Below are 24,712 nucleotides of genomic sequence, written 5' to 3' on the forward strand. Positions count from 1 at the left end.
CAAAATAACAGGCAAATGTCCTTTATTCCTTTAAACTTTAATTTAATTAAATTAATGTCTTTAACTTTAATTAAATTTATAATTAATTAATTAATAAATTAAATAATTCACATTATATTTACAAACTCCTCCTAATAAATATACAAATAATATTAGCAAAAAATATAATTAGTATTTACATGTATTTTAATACTTACGTACGTAACGTATGTAATGTACTTTAACTTTTTTTAATATACAAAAAACAAAACCACAAAATTCACAATCAACACTTTCAGAAGAAAAATCACTCGGTAAATAACAGTCAATATTTCTTATCGAAACAATACACGTGTCACACTTTGCAAATGGCTGACAGTTGCTAACACTTGTAACATTTCGTAATTTTCCGTATCAAAAACTATGCGTTTCACACTGAGGTGAGGTTACATAGCTATAGCGAACAAACAATTTTTGTTTGGAAAAAAGATGCGCGCGCAACAATTTTGAAGTGTCTAAAATGAATCATAAAATTAAATATATTTTAATATTAAACTTTTAATTTATTACAAACCAAACCATAATTAAAAATTATTATATTAAACTACTTTTAGTTAACTTTTAGTTAATAATTTTAATTAATTATTTTTTTAATTTTAAATTTTAAAAAAGAAAAACGAAAATATAAAAGTGTGAGGTCACCATCATTATAAAATTCAGCCAATGAGGAAAAAGTTCTACACTTGAAGTTAGCTGCTTTGACATCAGTAAGTAGTGTCACGACGATTATATCAAATCAAAGTAAAGGATTTTGAAAAAGAGCCAAACAAGAAAAAGTTCTACACTTGAAGTTAGTCGATCTTACACACCTCGTTTTTACGAAAGGATCCACCGTTCAGGTACAGTTCGGGAACTTTGACTGAAAAAATGTTTTCCGTGTGCTAAAAGTTTTTGATAAAAATTATAATGAATTTAATGAAAACTTTCTGAACTTAAGATGGAATAATTGTTGAACTACTTAACAATCGCAAAATTTTAAATTGTCTCTCAGTTTTCTCTTTTTTACTAATTAATATTGGTATATATTGTAATTTTTTGTCACTTCTCTAAAAAATTTTCCGTATTCACCATTTCAGAATAAATTCTCGATTTTTGTGAGACAACATTTTTCTTTGTTCCTTTTACAAATTGAAACATATCGATTATAATATCGATGTGTTTAAAATTTTTTTAAAGAATTTTATTTAAATTTTTTGAAAATAATCAGGGGAAGTTAGTCACCATAATTATAATTTTATTTTTTAAAATTTTCTTCACAATATATTCAATTATTTTCATAAATAGTAAAACTCATTGCAGAATTTCAATTATTTTTAAGACAATTTTAATCAAATTCCTGGAAAAATGTAATTATTCTTAAAAATTTTATTAAAATTCGTCGAAAGAATTCAATTATTTCTAGAAACAGTAAAAAATTTTTCTAAAGAATTTAATTATTTCTGTAAGTTGCAAAATTCTTTAGATTTACTAAATTCTTTTGAATACTATTTTTAAAAAGAATCCTTTACTAGAATTCAGCTATTTTCATAAATTTCCATAAAATTCTAAAAAACAACTCAATTATTTTCAAATGTAATAAAATTCTTCGCAGAAATTCAATTATATTTAAAAATTTGTTTAAATTCTTATCAAAATTTTAATTATTTTTATAAATAATTAAATTGTTCTGTACAATTCATTTTTTCAAAAATTTTAATAAAATTAAAAATGTTGTTTCTTAGCAACATCTGGTGTCCCACAAGGATCAAATCTTGGACCACTTTTATTTATTATTTACATGAATGATATTAGGCTAGTTTTTAAGAATTCGTTATTTTTATTATATGCTGATGACCTCAAGTGCTATAAACTGATTGGCCCTGATGAACCCTGTCAAGATAAAAATGGATTACAAACTGACATAGATTGTTTAGGTAAATGGTGTGACAACAATTTGATGTCAATAAATATGAATAAAAGTTCTATTATATCTTTTTCTAAAAGGCAAACTTTAATATATTGTTATACCATTGGCAATCAGGAGTTTGTAAGGGTTAATCAGATACGAGATTTGGGTCTACTAATTGATAGTAATATTTGTTTTAATAATCATATATTGGAAGTGATTTCTAGGTCCTTGAGGATGCTCGGATTTGTGATGAGAAGTGCCTCTTCTTTTCGTAGTCTAAGTACACTTAAAGTTTTATATTTTTCTCTTGTGAGATCCTTGTTCGAAAATCTGTCGGTGATTTGGGTACCATTCTATACGTTTTATATGATACGAATTGAGCGAGTACAGAATAGATTTCTTCGATTTACGGCAAAACAAATTGGAATTCCTTTTGATAGGTTTACTCATGATTATATGTAGAAATTTACGTTAAGCTTTTGGAATGCCTTTGATAAAATCAAGATTCATGTTTGCTGATATGATCTTTTTATATAAATTGATAAATGGTAAAATTGATTGCCCATCTTTGTTGTTGTCGATTAAATATGCTCCGACAAGGCCTACAAGGAAATGCTGCTTATTTGCAGTACAGTTGTACAGAACGAATTATGGGTTGCATTCATTAATTAACAGACTTAGTAGAGAGGCAAATGAAATTTCGGTAAATATAGATTTCTTTGATGAGAATGAAAGGAGATTCACCTCTTTATTGCGGAAAATTATATTAATTGATAAATAGTAGCTAACCTAGTTTTTAAGTGATTTAATTTTTATAAATAATATTATATTAGGCTAAGAGTACTTATGTACAAAAGGGCAAGTCCCGTCTATAATTGAATAAATAAATAAAATTCTACGCAAACATTCAATTACTTTCACAAATAATAACATTCTTTGGAAGTATTCAATTACTTTCATAAATAGTAAAATTCTTTGCAGAAATTCAATTATTATCAATAACATTTTAATAAAATTAAATAATCAAATTTTCAATTAAAATTATTAAAAAAAACATTATTTTAAAAAAATTGTAAGAAACTCGCCAAAAGAATTATTTAAACCAGGAACAAAAAAATTATTATTACAAATTTTTAATTCCTTAAATTGTCAATATTTAGGGACGTATGACTCTCCCCAAATTTAACTCTATATAACTGTTATTTCATGGAATTTTAAACTTTATAATTATTATTTACTTAAAAAGTAGATATCTAAAATTTAATGCTAACATTATTGCTTAGTTCTTATTTTATGTCACTGAATACGTAATTCGTAGAATATTCTATATTCTATATTCTATATTCTATATTCTATATTCTATATTCTATATTCTATATTCTATATTCTATATTCTATATATAAATATTAGAAAATCTATTGTTGATTATATGCAATAGAGATTATAAAAAATTATATCTTCCATTAAATTAAAATTATGTAAAATATTATTTCGCGTATTTAAATTTATGTTATTTGAAAAATATCCTATAAAACCATCATTATTTCAAATAAATAAAAATAGTTCATAAAAATTATGAGAAATAAATATATTTTTAACGATTGTATTTAAAAATTAAAATTTAAAAATTGTAATAATGTTGTCATTAAATTATAGCCACTCACCTTAAGAGCAATTGGTGTTTATAAATTTTAAAATTCTAAATAACAATTATAATTGTATAAAGTAGAATTTGGGGGAAGTTATGCGCCCCTAATTTTTAACCACAAAAATAGAAACAATACTTTAAAACATATCTGTCATCAAAACATTAATTATATAGAAAAACAAAAGGCGACACTTTTTGTTCACGGAATAGCAAATTATTATTATGTATATTGTTAATTTTTACAAGGAAGTAATATTTTTTTCACAAAATCATTTTAAAACAACCAACTTACATTTAAAAGTAGTAGAATAAAAATATAACAATTCAATAATCGATTATTTAAACAATTTTAATTAACAAATGCTAAAAAAATGTTAATTTTAATATTTCAACTATTTAAGAAAAGTACGTTTTTTATAATTGTAAGAAAATAAAACGGCCTTATAATTTAATGTCATATCTATTTTATTTAAACTTATGCATTAGGTAATTGTTTAAAAAAATTTTTTTTCTTCATTTGATAAAACTTTAATTAACAAATGCGTCATTTTATTAATTTTTTCTGTACAGATCTTAATAATTAAATTGTTATCCTATATATAAATATATTAATACAGTGTACATTCTATACATTTATGTTGCGATCATCCTTAACAGAGTATATTTTTCTGTTCTGTAAAATGTAACTTTAGACTTGGTCTGTTAAATAATAAAAAGTTGAGCGATTACCAAATGTAACATTTTATGGTTTATATGAAAGATTACAGAAAATAAATTTTTTTCTTTAAATGAAAACAAAAATCAGAATAATAAAAAAGTGTTTCGAACACAATAATGATTTCTGCAAAATTACAACAATTTAATTACGTATGTTTAATGATTATTAGTTATTAGTTTAATATTACTATTATTAGTTTTAGAAAAAGAGATCTATATATAAAAAATTAATAAAATGACGCATTTGTTAATTAAAGTTTTATCAAATGAATAGAAAAATAAAATTTTTAAACAATTACCTAATGCATAAGTTTAAATAAAACAGATATGACATTAAATTATAAGGCCGTTTCATTTCCTTACAATTATAAAAAACGTACTTTTCTTAAATAGTTGAAATATTAAAATTAACATTTTTTTAGCATTTGTTAATTAAAATTGTTTAAATAATCGATTATTGAATTGTTATATTTTTATTCTACTACTTTTAAATGTAAGTTGGTTGTATTAAAATGATTTTGTGTAAAAAAAGATTACTTCCTTGTAAAAATTAACAATATTAGGTATTTGTTAATTAAAATTGTTTAAATAATTGATTATTGAATTGTTATATTTTTATTCTACTACTTTTAAATGTAAGTTGGTTGTATTAACATGATTTTGTGTAAAAAAATTACTTCCTTGTAAAAATTAATAATATTAGGTATTTGTTAATTAAAATTGTTTAAATAATTCAACGGTGTTATTTCATTGTTTAAACATTATAATGGAATATGTTGAAAGAATGAAAGGTTTTACTAGTCAACTGCATGAAAAATAAAAAATTTGCTATAAGAAACATTTCTGTTATTTATTTGTTTATTAAAAATGTTTAATTAATTATTAATTTAATTAACAAATATTTTTTTTCAATATCTTAATTACAGGTATCATAAAATATTCTTTGTCCCATAAATATAACTTTTAAACTATAAAATATAGTAAAATTTTAAAAAATCAAGTTTTTAGTCTCTGAATTGTTTATAACAAATACAAAAAAAATTTCATAACGCGGTGCAAAAAAGGGCACTTTTTAGCACCTTGTTATGAAAAATATCGTTTGTAACTAGTGCGAGCAGTTGCCAATTTTTGAACGAGCACTTTTTTTGGAACAAACTGTAGGCGAATTCGCTTCGCCTACAGTTTGTTCCAAAAAAAGTGCTCGTTCAAAAATTGACAACTGCTCGCACTCGTTACGGAATATACTATTTTCTATTCTCTCAATTGGATAATGTTTCTTTGATGATTTTATATTAATTTATTTCTATAAGCGATGAATGCACATATTATATCACAAACGAGCACTACTTTTATGAAAAAAGTGTTTTTTTTAATGTTTATAAATAAATAAAAAAAAATTGAAGCTTTTTTTAAAAAATCTGCCTCGAGCGATCTCTTAGGAATTTAATGACGAGTGTTTAGAAAAAAAAGAATAAAAATCGGTCAAGATTTACGTGCTCTACGCTATTTTTAACCCCGTTTTTCGACTATAAACCACTGTGCATCAGTACACTTCAGAAAGCCTTACCAGGGTGTCTAGCGAAATATGATTTTTAAATTCCCGGATTTCCCGGATCTTAAATCAAATTTTTCCCGGATTTCTTTTTTTAATGATTAATAGCTATACTATTAAAATATTAATCGGATAATAATAAATATTAAGGGTCAGAATTCGTAAAATTTTTACAGAAAATAAAAAGTATTTTTTTTAAATCGTAATGTTAAAAAATCATTTCTATTTGGCCTTAGGAATGTGTCCACCAAAGAACAGAAAAAAATTATTTTTTATTAAAGTTATTGCAAAATTAATATTTTGGCAACTTTTTAAACAAAATTTAATTTCTCCTAAATGAATGAACCGATTTAAATGAACCAAGCGGGAATATAAAGAGGATAAAATATACTTTCGTTCAGATTTAGAAAATTTTTAAAAAGTTTTTTTTTAATAATTATTTAATAAATTTTTTACAAACAATTAATTTTTTTTAATGTTCTGCGCCTTTGAAATTTTTAAAAAAATATTAACATACACTTAAAACTTTATAAGAAATCAATATCTGTTGAGAAAATTTAGGAGCGACAATTATTTTAAAAGTAATAATGGAAATTATATTGGCGCGGTGTAGTGCATCAACGCTGAACTTAGTTTTTGATCATTTTTATGGTTATATAATTGAATAAAAATGTTAATTCGACAGTTTTTGTTCATTTCGTAGTTAAAAATAATGTTTTAATTCTGAAAATCAGCAAAATCGCATCTTTGTTCAATATAATTTTTATTATAACTTTTAAAATAATTGTCGCTTCTAAATTTTCTCAACGGACTTTGATTTCTTATAATTATTAAAAAATAAACTTTTCAAAAATTTTCTAATTCGGAACGAAAGTATATTTTATCCCCTTTATATTCCCGCTTGGTTCATTTAAATCGGTTCATTCATTTAGGAGAAATTAAATTTTGTTAATAAAGTTGCCAAAAAATTAATTTTGCAATAACTTTTATAAAAATATATTTTTTTCTGTTCTTTAGTGGACACATTTCTAAGGCCAAATAGAAATGTTTTTTCAACATTTCGATTAAAAAAAAATACTTTTTATTTTCTGTGAAAATTTCATGAATTCTGACCCTTAAGCAGATCGGTTTTAAAAAGTCAATATAGGGTAACTGCTCCAGTCGTTGGCACCCTTAAGGCCAAATTTTGACTTTAAGAATAATTTAATAGATAAAAACTTATATTATATAATTATTAAGAAGAGGGTTGTGGACTTAGGACCTTGCAGGTCAACGCCACTAACGCTTGGGTAATCCCTTTACGTTCCCCATAACTACCCCTATATCCGAAGTCCTTTCCACAACAGGAGGACTTCGGCCAGGTTTCTGGTAGCAATAACGGCCTCTCCCAGAAAGAAATAGACCGTAATGTGTTCCCGCTCCTTCACAAGTGCAGGGCAGTGACACAAGATGTGTATCGGGGTTTCATATTCCTCTCCACATCTACGGCACTTCGGGTCGTCTAGGATCCCCATTTTGTGCCTATGATAGCGCAGATCACCATGGCCAGTTAATAGCCTTGTTATGATCTTTGCCTTTATATTATATAATACTTATAGTAATATATGTATTCAGAATTTAATGCAGAATACGATAAAATGATCAATTTTGAATAAAAATAAAAAAAAACTTTTAAATTAATTAATAATGATATAATGACACCAATTTCCAGTCGTTGGCACTGCAAGCACCAGTTTTCAGTGGTTGGCACCTATACATAACCTTTAAGTTTCTTATGTTTCAAACAAGCAAATTAATTTTTTTTTATTTTCTGATTAATCAAGAATAATTCATTATAATTTTGAGTAATAAACAAATACAAGAAAATGTACTTATATACAATTCAATAATAAATGTATATATCACTTTTCAAAGAGACTGAAATTATTGACTAGACGTAAACATTGTTACATAACCTCACTTTTCATTGCGAATTGAGGGGTGTCAACGACTGGAGCTTGGTTAAAAATACGGCTTGTCCAGTCGTTGAAATGTGTGTGCCAATGACTTGAACAGTTGCTTTTCTTAATATTTTCATTGGCACCCCATTGAAATAAATAAATTAATAATTTTTAAGACAAGACGTGTAAAACTAATCAATATTTATATATTCTACTAAAATATTCGCAAAGAAAAAGCAAATTTATCCACTTCTAATAATAATAAATTAATAAGAAGAAAGAAGCTATCAATTATCCGAATCAAATTTTTACTAAATAAATTAAATATCTTAAATAAATCTCTATAAGCTCTTAGATTTCATATGTATCGACAGCACAGCTGCCCGAATACAGAAACCTGCTTAATCTGAAAAATATTTTCGAAATTAATTAATAATTTCAAAATTATCAAAGAATCCAGAAAAAACGGTAGCATGGTGGGATACGAGCCCACGACCTTTCTATTGCCGGTATAGTATAGTATATGTCAAAGAATTCGGAGAATCTCGGGGTGCATGTAGCTCAGTGGTCAGAGCAGTCTACCGGCAATAGAAAGGTCGTGGGCTCGTATCCCACCATGCTACCGTTTTTTCTGGATTCTTTGATAATTTTGAAATTATTAATTAATTTCGAAAATATTTTTCAGATTAAGCAGGTTTCTGTATTCGGGCAGCTGTGCTGTCGATACATATGAAATCTAAGAGCTTATAGAAATTTATTTAAGATATTTAATTTATTTAGTAAAAATTTGATTCGGATAATTGATAGCTTCTTTCTTCTTAATATTTAACTGCCGAATGATAAATTCACTTTCTATAATAATAAATTAAGTTCAAAAATTTCAGTTTTCTTAAGATTTTCTTTATAAAAATCGAAAATTTCCTAACACTTTGAGAATGATATTAATTTTATTTTTTTAATGCAATTAAGTAATTACTTCTAATAAGTTATATATTAGATTTTTGTAAAAAATGTTAAAAATTCTAATAATCATATGCAAAACATGCTAGATTTTTGCTATATCTTGTTATTTAAAGAAAACCTAAGAGGGGTGCCAACCACTAGCGCAGTGCCAACGACTGGAGCAGTTACCCTACGTCTTTATTATTTAGAAAAATATGCTATAATTTGTTTTATGAATTATCATCAGTGAACAACACTGCGATCTAAGTTTAAATATTAATTTAAAAATTTAAAGATCTTATAAATTTACATAACAGACAGATATAATTCGTGTTATTAACTAATCAGTCGACAACGTTGCGATCTAGATCTAGATTTAAAATTCGAATTTCTAGATTTAAGATTTTAAAAGTTTACACAACACTTATATAATTAATAATATTATATATAAGAATAGTAACACATGAATAGGACAATTTTCCTATTTAATACTTTTTTTAACCCTCTATCCGTCGCATGGTGAGAATTTCCCTCACCCAGTTTCTTTTTTTATTTATAACTTTTAAAATACAAAAAATTATAATTTTTTATTTAAATAATTAACAGGAAATAAAAGTTAATTTTACTGCCAATAGGTTGTTTAGAAATTCTAATAAACATTCAAAAAAAAATTTTGCATTTTAGAACAAGTTTAGACTAATTTATGAGGGTGAGAATTTCCCTCACCTGCGACGGATCGCGTTACAAAAAAAGGTGCGACGGATGGAGGGTTAATCATGTAAAATTGCGTTTAGTTCTTTGACTTTTTCATTCAAGTAATTGGTTTGATTATTATTTGTATCACATAGAAGTTTCAATTTTTTAGCGGTAATTTCTTGCAATTCTTTGGCAGCTTTCTTTTTTACCTCATTAATCAAATTATCTACTGAATCGAACACAACTTTTGAAAATTGTTGAAGAAGAAGACTTAAATATAAATTTTCTGTACATTTTAATTATGTAGTTGGAATTTTTAGAAATTCCCGGATTTTTCCCGGTCAAAATAAATTCCCGAATATCCCGGGTCGCTAGACACCCTGTAACTTAAACTTATACGATTACTTTCTTGTGTCGTAGTATAAGACAATATTTTTAATAACGACAAAAAACTAGGTGCGTTTTTGATAGTTCCGTTATGCGTCATCAGGTTGGGCTGTGTGGTCAAAAAATAACCTAAAGGCACTTTTTTAACGAAGTTCATTGTGTCTATAAAAGATCGATCTTTGATATACGCAAGTAATCGTCAACTCACCGCTTTGCCCCGATCCCCACTTTGCCCCACATTCCCTTCCAAGTATATTAATTCTTTTTATTTATTATCTACCTCAGTAGCACTATTAGTAGTAGCAATATTAAAATTATCTATTATTAAGAAATAGAAAAATTACAATGATATATAAAAGTTTAAAAAAGTCCAGAGACTCAACCCGACAACTAATTGTCTTTACGTTCCTCTAATTCGTATATTCGATATTTCACACTTCTTTCACGTTACATTACGCTCGTATAGCTTATCTCGATTACAGACCTTTGTCCACGATTTTATGACAACTCTTTTAATACTCTCATTCTCGAGGAGAACATCTCGCCAGATTCTCTCGAAGTCAACTGCCGAATTTACGCATTCACGCTCACTTACAGATCTCACTTACGCACTACTGCCAACCTGAATATTCTTAGGGTTCCTAGTCCCAATGACAAACTTCCTAGATACTATAATTTAATTTATAACACTATCATGAATTTCAAAATCAAAAGTGTGACAAAATTTTATAAAATTGGAATAACTGAACTTAATTGAAAGGACCAATAAATTTTCAGACTCAACCTCAACAAATATAGATTGTTGACCTTTGGACAGTTTTATTTGTTTGGTTTTGCTTGGTCCTGCACTATTTTCATCATTTTTAAGACTATGTGTAAAATTAACTGCAGGTAATAACGCTGGTAAAAAAACGAGAGCTCTTAAATTCCCTGTAAAAAAGTTTATCAGAAAAATTAAATTTTTTTACCTTTCGTCATTGTAGATTTCTGGCCGAACTTACTCTCACTTACTCTTCCATTCAGAAATGCTAAGTCAAAAACAGAACTCTTATATACATACTGATTAATAACTAATTTTAATACCATTGGAACAATGCCACATAGGAAATCATGCATTATGTCGAATATTTTATTGCGTGAAATGTGAAAGAATTTTGAACTATTTAAAGAACACTCACCAGAAACGCCACTTTCTGTTGTGATGTTTTGAAATTCTCTTTCAGCAGCTGCATTTTTTAAACGTTGCACATGATTGGAAAATAATGCTTCTGTTCTTTTTTCTTGCATAGTAACATTTCTAGCATACAATTGTTCTCTAGAAATAAGTCACGCATAAATTCTTTGATATCCATATTTTTTACATCTTCGGGGTAACATAAACATGCGACATGAATATTTCCAATTTTGGTTTTGATATGTAATGGCAAATTGTCAATTATAAAATAAAACACTCCCAGCTTATGAGGCCTAATTTTCGAGCCAAGAGGATTAACTATTTCCAAATAAGACAATTCTTAAGGCATGTTTAAATCGCTGGAAAAAATGGTTTTGTTTAAAATGTTCCCCATTTATATACGATGAAAGAACTTCTTTTTCTGAATTCCTCTCAGTTAAAGGATTTCGGATTGCAGGATTTGACATAATTAAGGTCAAAACTTCAATGAGGGAACATATTGAAACGTTTCTTTGACTAACTTAGGTACTGTAGTTGATGAATTAGTATCCAAAATATTATCTACTCTATCTCCTAAAGAAACTTCAATGCCATCTATATAATTACAATAGTTCTTAAGAGAATTTATTTGTTCCTTTAATGTTCGCAAGCCAGAAAATGATGTACTTGGTGACTGAAAATTCTTCATTAATTCTTGACTATATGGATTTTGTAGTATGTTATTGTTTTGAAGAACCTTCTCCGTTTCTTTCTTTAAAAATTTATTATAACTTGTTAATGTTTGTTCAAATTCATCCAGAACATTTGTTACAGTACTTCCTGTCATTGCTGGTTTTAATTGTAGTCTACTTATCATTCGGATAATACTGACTAGCAAGTTGAATTTAGGGTCATTTACAATATCTATATTTCCATCTGCATCATTAACCCGTTGCCTGTTTGCGACCCAACGTTGGGTCGCGAAAAAAGATGGCCCAGACTGTTTGCGACCCAACGTTGGGTCGTGAAAGTTTTAGCAAAAAATAGAAATTTGTTATTTAAATTATAAAATAAATTCTTTTATATCATTATTCACATACTATATGTATCAATGATACCAGAAAAAGTAATAAATAAATAATTGTTTATTATTTTTAAGTAATATAACAATTTAAAAGCTTTTGATGGACATTTTGGGGCACTAAAATGAATATTTTTCCAAACAGTGCAGGGGTTAATTTCAATTAAAGGTTCAGCCAACTCCAAATTTTCATCATTGCAATTATATTCATCCTCATGATCCTGTCTGCATTTAAAACCCAATTGTTTACCTCCTTTACTAAGGGTGAATCCACACGGAGAGAAGTTTGAACCTAAAATCACGGTGTGATCAGAGTCTTAGACGATGAATGGAAACTCATCATAATTTTCGACAAGATGTAGCGCTATCTGACGGTAACTGCAGGGTTGCCAGAATGAAATAGCGAGTTGTACTGACATCTGGGTCCGATATGTACTGAATTGTACTGATATGTAGACTCTGTAGTAATAGGTAAGACTATTGCCGCCAAAGTCAAATATTATAAATGATAACCTTTATATTAATATTTAATTTAAATATTTTGTCACGTAATTCAATTTAACTGTTTAAAAATCAATAACAATAATATTAACCTTTTAACGCCCAAATGGACAAAATTTTAGCATGAAGTTTGAGGACTTATTTCGGTACTTAAAAATCAATAGAAAAATTCACGAATCATCATTTCTTATGCTTTCATATGCACTCTATCGAATGGCGTTAAAAAAAGTCAAAAATTTATAAACAAAAAAGTTATTAATGTTTTTTATAAAAAAAGTCCGATTTTTTTCCAATTTTTGTTTAATTTTCAATTTTTTCTACTATGAAATAGCGAAAAAATAATTCCAAATGTTACAAATAACGTGACATAGATATATAACCTAGAAGATAGGACTATAGAGAAAATTAAAAATTAAAATGGCGGCTCAAAACTGGAGTTTGAAGTTCAAATTCTTTTCAAAATTTCATTCGAAAGTACGAAATTGTTAAAAGTGTTTAGATCAGCTTGAATTTTGTTACTCGGGGGTTTTAGGGGTCGCTGATCACGAATCAGAAGTCCAATTTTCAAAATTCAAAATGGCGGATCCAATATGGCGGCTAATTTTTTTTAAAAACTAATTAAATTTGCTTGAAACTTGTTACTCGGGGGTTTTTGGGGTCGCTGATTATGAATATGAAATCCAATTTTTAAAATTCAAAATAGCGGATCTAATATGGCCGACAAATTTTTCAAAAATTCATTAGATTAGCTTGGAATTTGTTACTCTGGGGTTTTAGGGGTCGATGATCACGAATCAGAAGTCCAATTTTCAAAATTTAAAATGGCGGATCCAATATGGCGGACAATTTTTGTAAAAACTCATTAAATTTGCTTGAAACTTGTTACTCGGGGGTTTTTGGGGTCGCTTATTACGAATATAATATCCAATTTTTAAAATTTAAAATGGGGATCCAATATGGCCGACAAATTTTCAGTTGAAATTCGATAATCACGTTCTTTAGCCATTGAAATACTTAAAATATTTTTAATGTTTTCCAACTTTCACCACGTGGAGGTAAACGTGAACTGGAAAATCTTTTTTTTTATTTTTAAATTTTATATATATTATTTTACTGTTTTATTTTTTTTATGTATTTTTCTTCTTTTTATTTGTTATTATAATTTTTGAATTTAAAGGTAAAAAAATAGAAATGCATGTTTTATTTTAATTATTACTTATTTCAGGGTCAAATTGAAAAAAACAATTGTTTTTATCTCCAGCTTGAAGCTCTTGTAAAACCTTTCAAAAATCATTCTTCATAGTTTTAATTCGATTAAATTTACTTATCTATATATTAAATCGAAAAAAAAAAAAATTGAAAAAAAGACTTATCAGTTCACGTTTACCTCTACGCGGTGAAAGTTGGAAAACATTAAAAATATTTTTAATATTTTAATGGCTAAAGATTGTGATTATCAAATTTCAACTGAAAATTTGTCTGTCATATTGAAGCGGCCATGTTTAATTTTAAAAATTGGACATTATAATCGTAATCAGCGACCCCAAAAACCCTCGAGTAACAAGTTTCAAGCGAATCTAATGATTTTTTAGAAAAATTGGCAGCCATATTGGATCCGCCACTTCAAATTTTGAAAATTGGACTCCAGATTCGTGATCATCGACCCCTAAAATCCCCGAGTAACACATTTTAAGCTAATATAATGAGTTTTTGAAAATTTGTCGGCCAAATTAGATCCGCCATTTAAAATTTTAAAAATTGGATATTATATTCGTCATAAGCGACCCCAAAAACCCCCGAGTAACAAGTTTCAAGCAAATTTAATGAGTTTTTACAAAAATTGTTCGCCATATTGGATCCGCCATTTTGAATTTTGAAAATTGGACTTCTGATTCGTGATCAGCGATCCCTAAAACCCCCGAGAAACAAATTTCAAGCTAACCTAATAAATTTTTGAAAAATTTGTCAGCCATATTAGATCCGCCATTTTGAATTTTAAAAATTGGATTTCATATTCATAATTAGCGACCCCAAAAACCCCCGAGTAACAAGTTTCAAGCAAATTTAATTAGTTTTTTAAAAAAATTAGCCGCCATATTGGATCCGCCATTTTGAATTTTGAAAATTGGACTTCTGATTCGTGATCAGCGACCCCTAAAACCCCCAAGTAACAAATTTCAAGCTGATCTAAACACTTTTAACAATTTCGTACTTTCGAATCAAATTTTGAAAAAAATTTGAACTTCAAACTCCATTTTTGAGCCGCCATTTTAATTTTTAATTTTCTCTATAGTCCTATCTTCTAGGTTATATATCTATGTCACGTTATTTGTAACATTTGGAATTATTTTTTCGCTATATCATAGTAGAAAAAATTGAAAATTAAACAAAAATTGGAAAAAAATCGGACTTTTTTATAAAAAACATTAATAACTTTTTTGTTTATAAATTTTTGACTTTTTTTTAACGCCATTCGATAGAGTGCATATGAAAACATAAGAAATGATGATTCGTGAATTTTTCTATTGATTTTTAAGTACCGAAATAAGTCCTCAAACTTCATGCCAAAATTTTGTCCATTTGGGCGTTAAAGGGTTAATCAAACTATTATAGGTTATGTTCAAAATAGATATTCAAAAATGTTATAAACTTACTAATTTAGTTAAATAAGTATAAAGTTTTTGCATGTTTCGACATTTAGTAATTGAAAAAAAACATTTTTGTAAAGATTTTCCTTCCTTTGAAATATTGTATAATTTGAATATGCACAAACATACGCCCCTGAATATACTTTACCGAAAGCTATATATATTCTCGTGTCTATAAAGTAGTCACGTGGTTTTTACTGTGAGTGGGGATAAGTCAGCGTAGGCAGAGGGTTAAATAATTATATTTGAAAATAAAATATTTTGTAATTTGCATAACAATAATAAATTGAATATCACGTTCCGCGCGTAACATTTGCTAGTAATAATATAATATACAATTTATTTAAAGATAACAAAAAACAAAAGTATAAACAAAAGACAACTTCAGAGTGTGAGGGACAGAAAAAAAGGATGAATGAAAGAACATTTAAATTATTAACAGTTAATTACTATTTTTTATTTAGCTCCTGCTGTCAATGTGTTGGACCTCCTAATTGCCGAAAGAAATCAGAAAGGTAAAAATTTTTTAATTTCTGTAAAAAGATACTAATTGTTTGTAGGAAATTACTAATTTGATCCGTTTGGAAGTATTTTAATTAATTGTAATAATAATAATTACTATTTTATATTTAGCTCCTGCTGTCAATGTGTTGGACCTCCTAATTGCCGATAGAAATCAGAAAGGTAAAAATTTTTTAATTTCTGTAAAAAGATACTAATTGTTTGTAGGAAATTACTAATTTGATCCGTTTGGAAGTATTTTAATTAATTGTAATAATAATAATTACTATTTTATATTTAGCTCCTGCTGTCAATGTGTTGGACCTCCCAATTCCAGAAAGAAATCCGGAAGGTGAGAATTTCTAAATTTCTGTAAAAAGATAGGGGAGATTGGGGAATTGTGGGCCACCTCAATTATTTAATAATATTTATAAGTTTAAACATCCAATTAAAAAAAATTTTTTTTTGTTCATCCAAAGTAAATTTTTCATAAGCATTTAATTACTTTACAACGCTTTATAATTACCTATAAACCGCAAACAAAAATCACCTGAAGAATTGCATTCAAATATTTATTTTGGACCTTCATGTTTTTATTGTTTTTACAAAGATTTTCAAGAATAAATTATGAAAAATATTATTTTAATTATTGTGTGGGATTGGTACTTTGACTAAAAAAACCCTTCTTTCATTTGTTTGACATTCGAGTCCCTTTATTTAAAAAAAACTTCAAACGCATTTTTCTCGAAACACCATTTTTTAATTTTGTGAACACGATTGAGAACGCCCTTTTAAACCAATTGGGCTTTATGATACATCATTTTAAAGATAATTAAATAATCTTCAATATGACATTTAGTGTTTCTTGAAAAAAAATTTTTTTTCATATTTTTTTGGAATTTTAAAGTCAATTTTTATGCACGAAAAATCACTTTTAACTTAAAAGTGGGTAAAAAAATCAATTCTTGAAATTTTTTTTAAAAAATCGAAATGTCATATAGAAGGTATTATCCTAAAGTTTAAAAAAAAGGTTGGTTTCTTTGTTTTCGAAAAAAATTCAGAGCGCTAGAATGTTCACAGATAAAATGAGGTGCCATGGACGCGGTGTATATTTCCATACTAAAAATGTTTTGTTTTTTCTCCAAAAATTTTTTTAGACTCTCAAGACATGTATTAAAGTACCCTATAAATTACAAAATGTTTGAAGTTATTTTACCCGAGAAAAAAGATCCCAAAAATGACGCATTTTTCGATCGTCTAAAGGAGGTTCCCCCCTTAATTGCACAATGTAGGTACATATTATTAAAATCACTCATACCTATATTAATTTAACAAAAACAATTCGTTACATTGCGATTTATGCGATAAAGCTGTTTACTTAAAAATTTGTAATTAATTAATTGTGATTCCGATTAATTTCATTTTCTTACTTTTTCTTTTCAAATTTTAAACTAATAATTAAACATTTTTAATATTTCTAACCATGTAATAAATATATTTCATCGCTATTTTTGATTTTGTTCTCAATTTTGGCAGTAGCCCACAATTCCCCAACATTTTTAAAAAACATAAAATTGCACTCTTTGGTAAATCTGAAATTTCTTTAAGGTAATTTTTGTAATTTTTTTTTTAAAAAGTTCTTCTTTGAGAATTTTTTAATCCATTTATTTACAATTCAATTTTACCTCAACTTTCGATTATTCTGTCATTCTTCAATTAAATAAATTAGAAATTAAAAACTTTATATAATTAAAAAAACTCCATTAAACTTTTTGAGAAAAATTAATTACAAATTTCCTTAAACATCTTGTCAAGAATTTAATTACTTTTATAGATAATAAAATCATTCCCAGAAATTCAATTATTCTTAAAAAAATGTTAATAAAATTGTTCTGAATAATTCAATTATTTTTAAAATTGACAAAATTCTTCGCAAGAATTCAATTATTTTCAAAAATGATAAAATACTTTGTAAATATTCAATTATTTTCAATATTAATTTTTACTTAATTTTGATTATTCTGACATTTTTTAATTAAATATATATTAAAAATAAAAACTTCCAAAATCAAAGAAAAATTTAATTAAACTTTTTTAAAAATAAATTCTACAGTTAATTAAAAGTATAAAAACTTCAAATTTTCTAATAGATTTTAATTTGAAACATTTTCAAAATTCAATTATTTCTAAAAATTTACGCTATATTGCTTTCAATATTCAATAATAATCTAAAACTTTAACTGAAATTCATTTTTAAATCAATATTTACTAGAAAAATCCACGAGAATTCAATTATTTAAATACAAAAATAAATATTATATTAAATAATAATTGAATGTTTTTTAAAATTGAATTTTTTTAAAGACTTTTATCAACAAATTTTTAAATAATTAAATTCTCTTGACAAATTTTAATAAAATTTTTAAGAATAAGTTTATTTTTCGGAAATTTGATAAAAATTTTATAAAAAATAATTGAATTTCTCCAAAGAGAAAAAAGTTTTTGAAACTTTTTTTTATAAGAGTTTTTAAAAATACACTACCGTCCAAAAGTATCAGGGCGATTACATTCGACTCTATGAAAAAACATGCCATCACTTTTTCAATCATATCTCGAAAATAAAAGGAGGTACAAAAAAAACTTAAATACGGTTAGAAAGCTGATTAAATTCTGTGTAACATAAGCCGTATTTGAAGTTATTAGAGTTGATTATTTTTTTAAGTTGTAGAATGAGAAAGAAATAAAAAAAATTATCAAATTTTGTCATTTTTGTCTCTTGACTTCAACTATTTTAAAAATCTAGAAAAATTTAAACAAAATTTTTTTAAAAACATAGAAATCTTCGTTAGAATTTTAGCTTTAAAATAAGCCTTTGAAAATTAAAAAAGGTTAATCCGTCTTCGATATATCATTCAAATGTGAAGCCGTGTTTCGACTGATTGGTGCATTGAAATTCAACTGTGACGACTCGATTCTGGCTTCGCGCGGCAGCGAATGAGAGAAAACAGGGGCGAATGTTTGCTGGAGAATAATAAATAATGATGTTTTACAAGTAATATAAAGAAACTTAAAAGTTCATCGTTCCCCCGCATGAATTCGTTCCTATTTTCTCTCTCATTCGCTGCCGCGCGAAGCCACAATCGAGTCGTCACAGTTGAATTTCAATGCATTTCAATGCACCAATCGGTCGAAACACGGCTTCACATATTTAATGATTTATAGAAGACGGATTAATCTTTTTTCATTTTCAAAGGCTTATTTTAAAGCTAAAATTCTAACGAAGATGTCTGTGTTTTTAGAAAAATTTTATCTAAATTTTTCTAGATTTTTGAAAAAGTTGAAGTCAAGAGACAAAAATGAGAAAATTTGATAATTTTTTTTATTTCTTTCTCACTCTACAATTAAAAAAATAATTAACGTAATGACTTTAAAGACGGCTTATTTTACGCAAAATTTAATCAGCTTTTTAACCGCATTTAAGTTTTTTTTGTATTACCTTTTATTTCCGAGATATGATGGAAAAAGTGATTGCATGTTTTTTCATAGAGTCGAATGTAATCGTCCTGATTCCTTTGGGCGGTAGTGTAATTGAAATTTTGATAAGAATGTTGAATGTTGGTTGTAGTTCATGGCATAGCCACTGACATATATTTTAAGAAATTCTTTGGATTTCTTGTTTCCGACATTTTGAAGCAGAGATATCGTGTCAACCAGTTTTTCCGGACAATCACTTCAGCCGCCATTTTGTCGCCATGAAGGAGAGAATTAATAAAAAAATACTTTTTTCTTAATCTTCAATATGTGTGTTAATATGTGTGAAAAGAGCCGAGTTTTTCGACACATTTTACTATGAAAAAATAAATGTTGAAAAAACACGCAAACGTGGTGTACGGTTCCCTGAACTTTTCGCCCCAGTCTCCCCTATTATTATTCAATAATATTGTAATTATTGAAATTTTCTTAAATATTTATAATTTTAAATTTCTGAATTTTAAAATAAATGTTATTTATTTATTTCTTGGTAAAATTTTTATTACTATGTAACTTATTAAATAAATAATTAATTATTACTGCTTATTATTTTCAAAAAATTTAATAAAATTCTTCGCATTCTTTGGAAGCATTTAATTGCTTCTATGCTCCACAGTGAAAGGGACCTAACGTGACAAACGCTGATTTTTCAGGAAAAGCATTTAAAGTCGAGCGTTCTGATTGGCGGAGATGCTTTAGCGAAAATCAGCCCCACTACTCACTACACATTGATAGCTGTCCGTGTTACACGAAGCGCACGAATTGTACGTACATGACCAGTGTAGTAGTATTGAAAAGTAGAGTGGCTGATTTTTTGAACAAGCACGTGTAAATATACAACAAGCTCATTTTTAAACATTAATAACAAAAAACCTGTAAGTAGAAATTATTTTTGCTTTTTGTATATGAAAGAGCAACTGAGGCATTTCACGTCAGAAATATCACGATTTGCAAAGGGTCTGCTGCTTTTCGCAAAACTTCGTGGGATTATAGTTCTATATAAGAGACTTCTTTCTTCCAAATATTTTCAAAAAAAAAAAAATTGATAATTGTTGAAGATACGCCATTTTGAATTTTAATATTAATTTTATAAAATTTTGAATATCTCGGAATATTGTTTATGGATTTTTATGAAATTTACACATTTTTCAGGTAGAAGTATGTACTTTAAAATACAAATGAAGTTATTAAAAAAAAATTAATTTTTAAATAAAAAATTAAAAAAAAAATTTTAAACAATTTTTTGTATATTTACTCCTCTCTGAGTAAAATGTTATTAACATATTTGGAATCCTTATGAATTTACTTTTAATTTCATAAAAAAAAATTGATGGAGACTCAACTGAGTCCGGAGACATTGAAAATTTTGTAAAAAAAAGCGTCGCCGCGCTATCGCACCATACTGCACAAGTCGCGTAGTAGGTTACCATAGCCGTGCATTTCCGTTGCAACTAGGCCTATTATTTACAAAAACTTCAATATCTCTGGACCCAGTTGAGTCTCCATTAATTTTTTAAATGAAATTAAAGGTGAATTCATAAGGAATCCAAATATGTTAATAACATTTTTCTTAGAGAGGAGTAAATAAACAAAAAATTGTTTAAAAAATTAAAAAAAAAATTTTTAATTTAAAAATTAATTTTTTTTAATAAATTTATTTGTATTTTAAAGTACATACTTTTACCTGAAAAATGTGTAAATTTCATAAAAATCTGTAAACAATATTCCGAGATATTCAAAATTTTATAAAATTAATATTAAAATTCAAAATGGCGTATCTTCAACAATTTAAATTTTTTTTTTAAATTTGGAGGAAAGAAGTCTCTTACATAAAACTATAATCCCACGAAGTTTTGTGAAAATCGGCAGACCCTTTGCATATCGTGATATTTCTGACGTGAAATGCCTTAACTCAAAAATTATAGAATGATATAAATAACTCAAAATTAATTTTTTGTCACATAAGGTCCCTTTCACCGTGGAGCGTTACAAATAGTAAAATTCTTTGCAGGAATTCAATTATTATCAATATAATTTCAATAAAATTGAATCATTAAATTTTTAATTATAATTATAAACAGACAAGATTATTTTAAAAAATTGAAAAAATTCTTTATTTAATTCAATAATTTCCAAATTTTTATTTAAAATTATTAAAAAAAACATTTTTGAAGCCATTTGTAGATTTATTCATGTTTGAAATCAAATTAATTTAAATTTGAGACCTGGAAAACCAGGAAAAGTCAGGGAATTTCATTCGAGAAAAAATTGTTGCAACCCTGTACTAATTTTTACTAAAAATGACTAAAAAATAATTGTTATAAATAATAATAGTATAAACAATTTTTTCGACAGAAAATGCACCAGTATGCTGCGTTTGCCAACGTCTTCGACCAACACGATGTTTTGTTCCATGTGAACATCTATCTACATGCGAAGAATGTTCAGCGCAGTACGTTTTAGCAAATCCACAACAAACCTGCCCGATATGCAGAAAGCAGTACACGAGTATTCAAGTAGTTAGAGAGCATATTGAATGTTGCATTTGTTATGAAAGTATTCCGGTCAGCTGTTTCATTCCATGCGGTGATATGTGCATTTGTGATTTTTGTCTTGCCGAATTTTTAGCATACGATGCACAAAGCTGCCCCGTATGTGGAGAAGTATACCAATACAACTAAAGAGTATTTTTATAATTTTAACTTATTCTATTATAATTTATCGATTTTTAATAAGGTATAAGGTCCCAATCATTTGTTAAACGTTGTATTTATTTACATTGAATAATGTAAGAGACCTATATGAAGGGACTATAAAGTTTGAAGCACGATTTCCAGTATTACAAAAATTTATCTATATGTGTCACGATCTGAGGAAAGGTACCTAAGAAGCAAAAAATTTGAGGTTATGTTTTTAATTTTTTGAGTAAAAATAGAGAAAAAAATTCAATTATTAATTAAAAATTGTTGGTCTTAAAGTCTTTATTATATACAAAATATTTAATAAAAATTGGTTTCAAATTCAAATAATTAAAAATAAACTTTTAATCAAGATAAATCTAACACGAACCCAACCTATAAATTATTTGCTTTTTAGGTACCTTTCTTGGGAGCGCGTCAAAAATGTGCTATTAAAGTTTTACTTTTAATAATATTTAATAGATACAATTTACAGTATTACGACTAAATTCAACAAGATGTGTTATTAAAATTTCGAAAATTTCTATTACTAAAATTGTTTGGAAAAAATAAACAATTACTTATAGCACTCGGACATTAGTGATATGCCACTGTCATTTTAGGGTTATCCTAAGCATTTCCGTAGTTTAAAGAAAATACCTAAGAATTACGAATATTATTTTGAATTATTTTTAAATTTCGTTTAACATATCTAAGCATCGATGTATTTATAAAACGTTCCTAGGACATGTTCTGCATAGTACGTTATAGCTAATAAAAAAAATCTGCCTGATATGTAGACAGCAGTAAGGTAAATGTCCCAGTATCTGGCCACCTTAAGAATGATCCTGCCCAAAACCTGGTCATTCATTTATAAGCCGCATTTATATTGTGACCAGGTTTTGGGTGGGACCATTCTTAAGGTGGCCAGCTATACTGGGACATTTATCTTATACGACTATTCAAGTGGTTAGAGAGCATATTGAATGTTGCATTTGTTATAAAAATATTCCGGTTAGCTGTTTTTTCTATGTGTTTAAGATATCTAAGCATCGATGTATTTACAAAACGTCCCTAGGACATCATTCTATCGGGTTATAATAAGTATTACAATACATTAGTATTGAGTATCAATCGATTTTCTTCAAAATTTTAAATTTTATTTGAAGAAAACAATTAAACTTAAAAACATGAAGAAAAATCGACTGAGACACATTTTCTAGAGTTCGAATAAACATAAATTTTTTATATCTACTGATATTTGTTCGACATTATTAGAAATTAAAAATTATTAATGGTGATTGGTGTTTTCTAAAAAAGAATTTAAACTTGTAATTTTGAATAATTAGAAAGCCAAATTTTTTTGTCTGATGAACATGAATTTGTGCTTAAAAGTTAACTATACCGTCAAAATAAAAAAAACACTATTAAATATTCCAAAAATGCACAGAAAAAAAATTTAGCAGATTTTGACGAAACTGAGTTTTGAAAAATGTAAGAAATATTTCAGGATAAAGTACAAAACTTTCGTATTTTATACTGAATATTTTTGACGTTTATCCTGAAATATTCCTTACATTTTACAAAACTCAGTTTCGTAAAATCTGCTTATTTCATCTTTTCCGTGTGATACTTTTTATGATTTGGGAGCGTTCACAAACGACGTCAAGCAATTTTTGGAGATTTTCGACCCCCCCTCCCCCTGTCACGCAATTTTTGCAATTTCATATGAGAAAAATACATTGTGTCACGTTTTAGAAAAAACACCACTTTCCTTTCGTTTGTGATATCATGAATATTAAGCAAATAATTGAGGGGCTGGATGCTATAAAATAGGTTTGTATTGTGATATTTATTTTAAATTATCTGTTTGCAGAATATGTATTGTTATAATATTATATTAGGGTGGTTCTCTCAAACTAACAAATTACTTATGCCCAGTATAAAATGGTATTTTTGTTCAAAAATAATAAAATAAATTCAAGTAAACATTCTTCTATGTTACACTAGAATATATAATATTTCAGTAATTTACACTTTTTTTTATTGTTCATACTCCTGCCCTATTGGCCTTACGCACTTCGACAAGAGTCCCCGAGAAATACTTTTTGGATTAAGCATAACCATTCTACTTATGAAATTTTCTATATATTAACCTAATTTGCGTCTACAGCCGACTTTTATTAGGAGTACTCGCATTCCGCCTGGACCACCCGTCAATGGGTTTTCTCGCCAGAGAAGAGGGAAACTGTAGAAAACCTCTCCTGAGTACAACCGGTTTATCGACAGTCGAGCTCTAATTGTGTGTACCGGACAATAATTGACGGTGCACATCATTATACCTCGACGTCAAACCTCCCGCTCAGATTTTCTCACGTGCCGGAAAAATACCAAGCCAAATGGGCGCGAACCAAGGGTACTTATACCCTTGGTCCTTAAGCGACCGCCAAGCGAGGCATCTATCCGACTGAGCTAATCTGTAGGTGTGATTTACACTTTTTTATAGTGATATGATTGAAAAATATTAAATCTTACAGTATAAATGGCTAAATTTTAAAGAATTTAAATCCATTAATTTTTAACAAAATAACGTAAGCGAGTAAGTTGTCATTTTTCAGAGATCCACCCATAAACATATATTATTACTAGCTTCGATACCCGTCTTCGACGTGTTCTTTAGTACCTTTATAGTTTTCAATATTGAGTATTGATTAAAATTTAACAAAAGACATTAAAATTTTCTGGATGCTTTTTAATTTTAATTTTAAATAATGCCCTAAGTGCGAATACCATCATGAGGATCCAAGTC

At 27.2% G+C, this 24,712-nt stretch overlaps 2 protein-coding genes across 2 annotated transcripts in view; one reads left to right on the top strand and one right to left on the bottom strand.

Moving 5' to 3' along the window:
- Positions 1–476, bottom strand: part of LOC122508324 — a 93,824-nt gene extending 93,348 nt beyond the window's left edge. Inside the window, exon 1 of the mRNA XM_043621605.1 lies at positions 198–476. The gene's annotated coding sequence lies outside the window, so the exon portion shown is untranslated. The remainder of the gene's footprint in view (positions 1–197) is intronic.
- On the top strand, positions 403–23,892 carry LOC122508332 (E3 ubiquitin-protein ligase mib1-like). Its single transcript, XM_043621611.1, has 6 exons — positions 403–419; positions 787–878; positions 15,658–15,708; positions 15,827–15,877; positions 15,996–16,046; positions 21,581–23,892. Exons 1-6 carry the CDS (start codon positions 403–405, stop codon positions 21,904–21,906), a joined length of 588 nt encoding a protein of 195 aa, XP_043477546.1. The 3' UTR covers positions 21,907–23,892.
- The last annotated feature ends 820 nt before the right edge of the window (positions 23,893–24,712 follow it).

The sequence above is a fragment of the Leptopilina heterotoma genome, unplaced genomic scaffold (assembly GCF_015476425.1).
Source record: "Leptopilina heterotoma isolate Lh14 unplaced genomic scaffold, ASM1547642v1 Lhet_538, whole genome shotgun sequence".
Taxonomy (NCBI): domain Eukaryota; kingdom Metazoa; phylum Arthropoda; class Insecta; order Hymenoptera; family Figitidae; genus Leptopilina; species Leptopilina heterotoma.

What these genes read in the sequence shown, in the direction of transcription:
- LOC122508332 (XM_043621611.1), top strand. An exon ending in CGAAAGGATCCACCGTTCAG is followed by an intron (nt 879 to 15,657) that starts GTACAGTTCGGG and finishes TTTTTTATTTAG; the next exon opens with CTCCTGCTGTCAATGTGTTG. An exon ending in TCCAGAAAGAAATCCGGAAG is followed by an intron (nt 16,047 to 21,580) that starts GTGAGAATTTCT and finishes TTTTTTCGACAG; the next exon opens with AAAATGCACCAGTATGCTGC.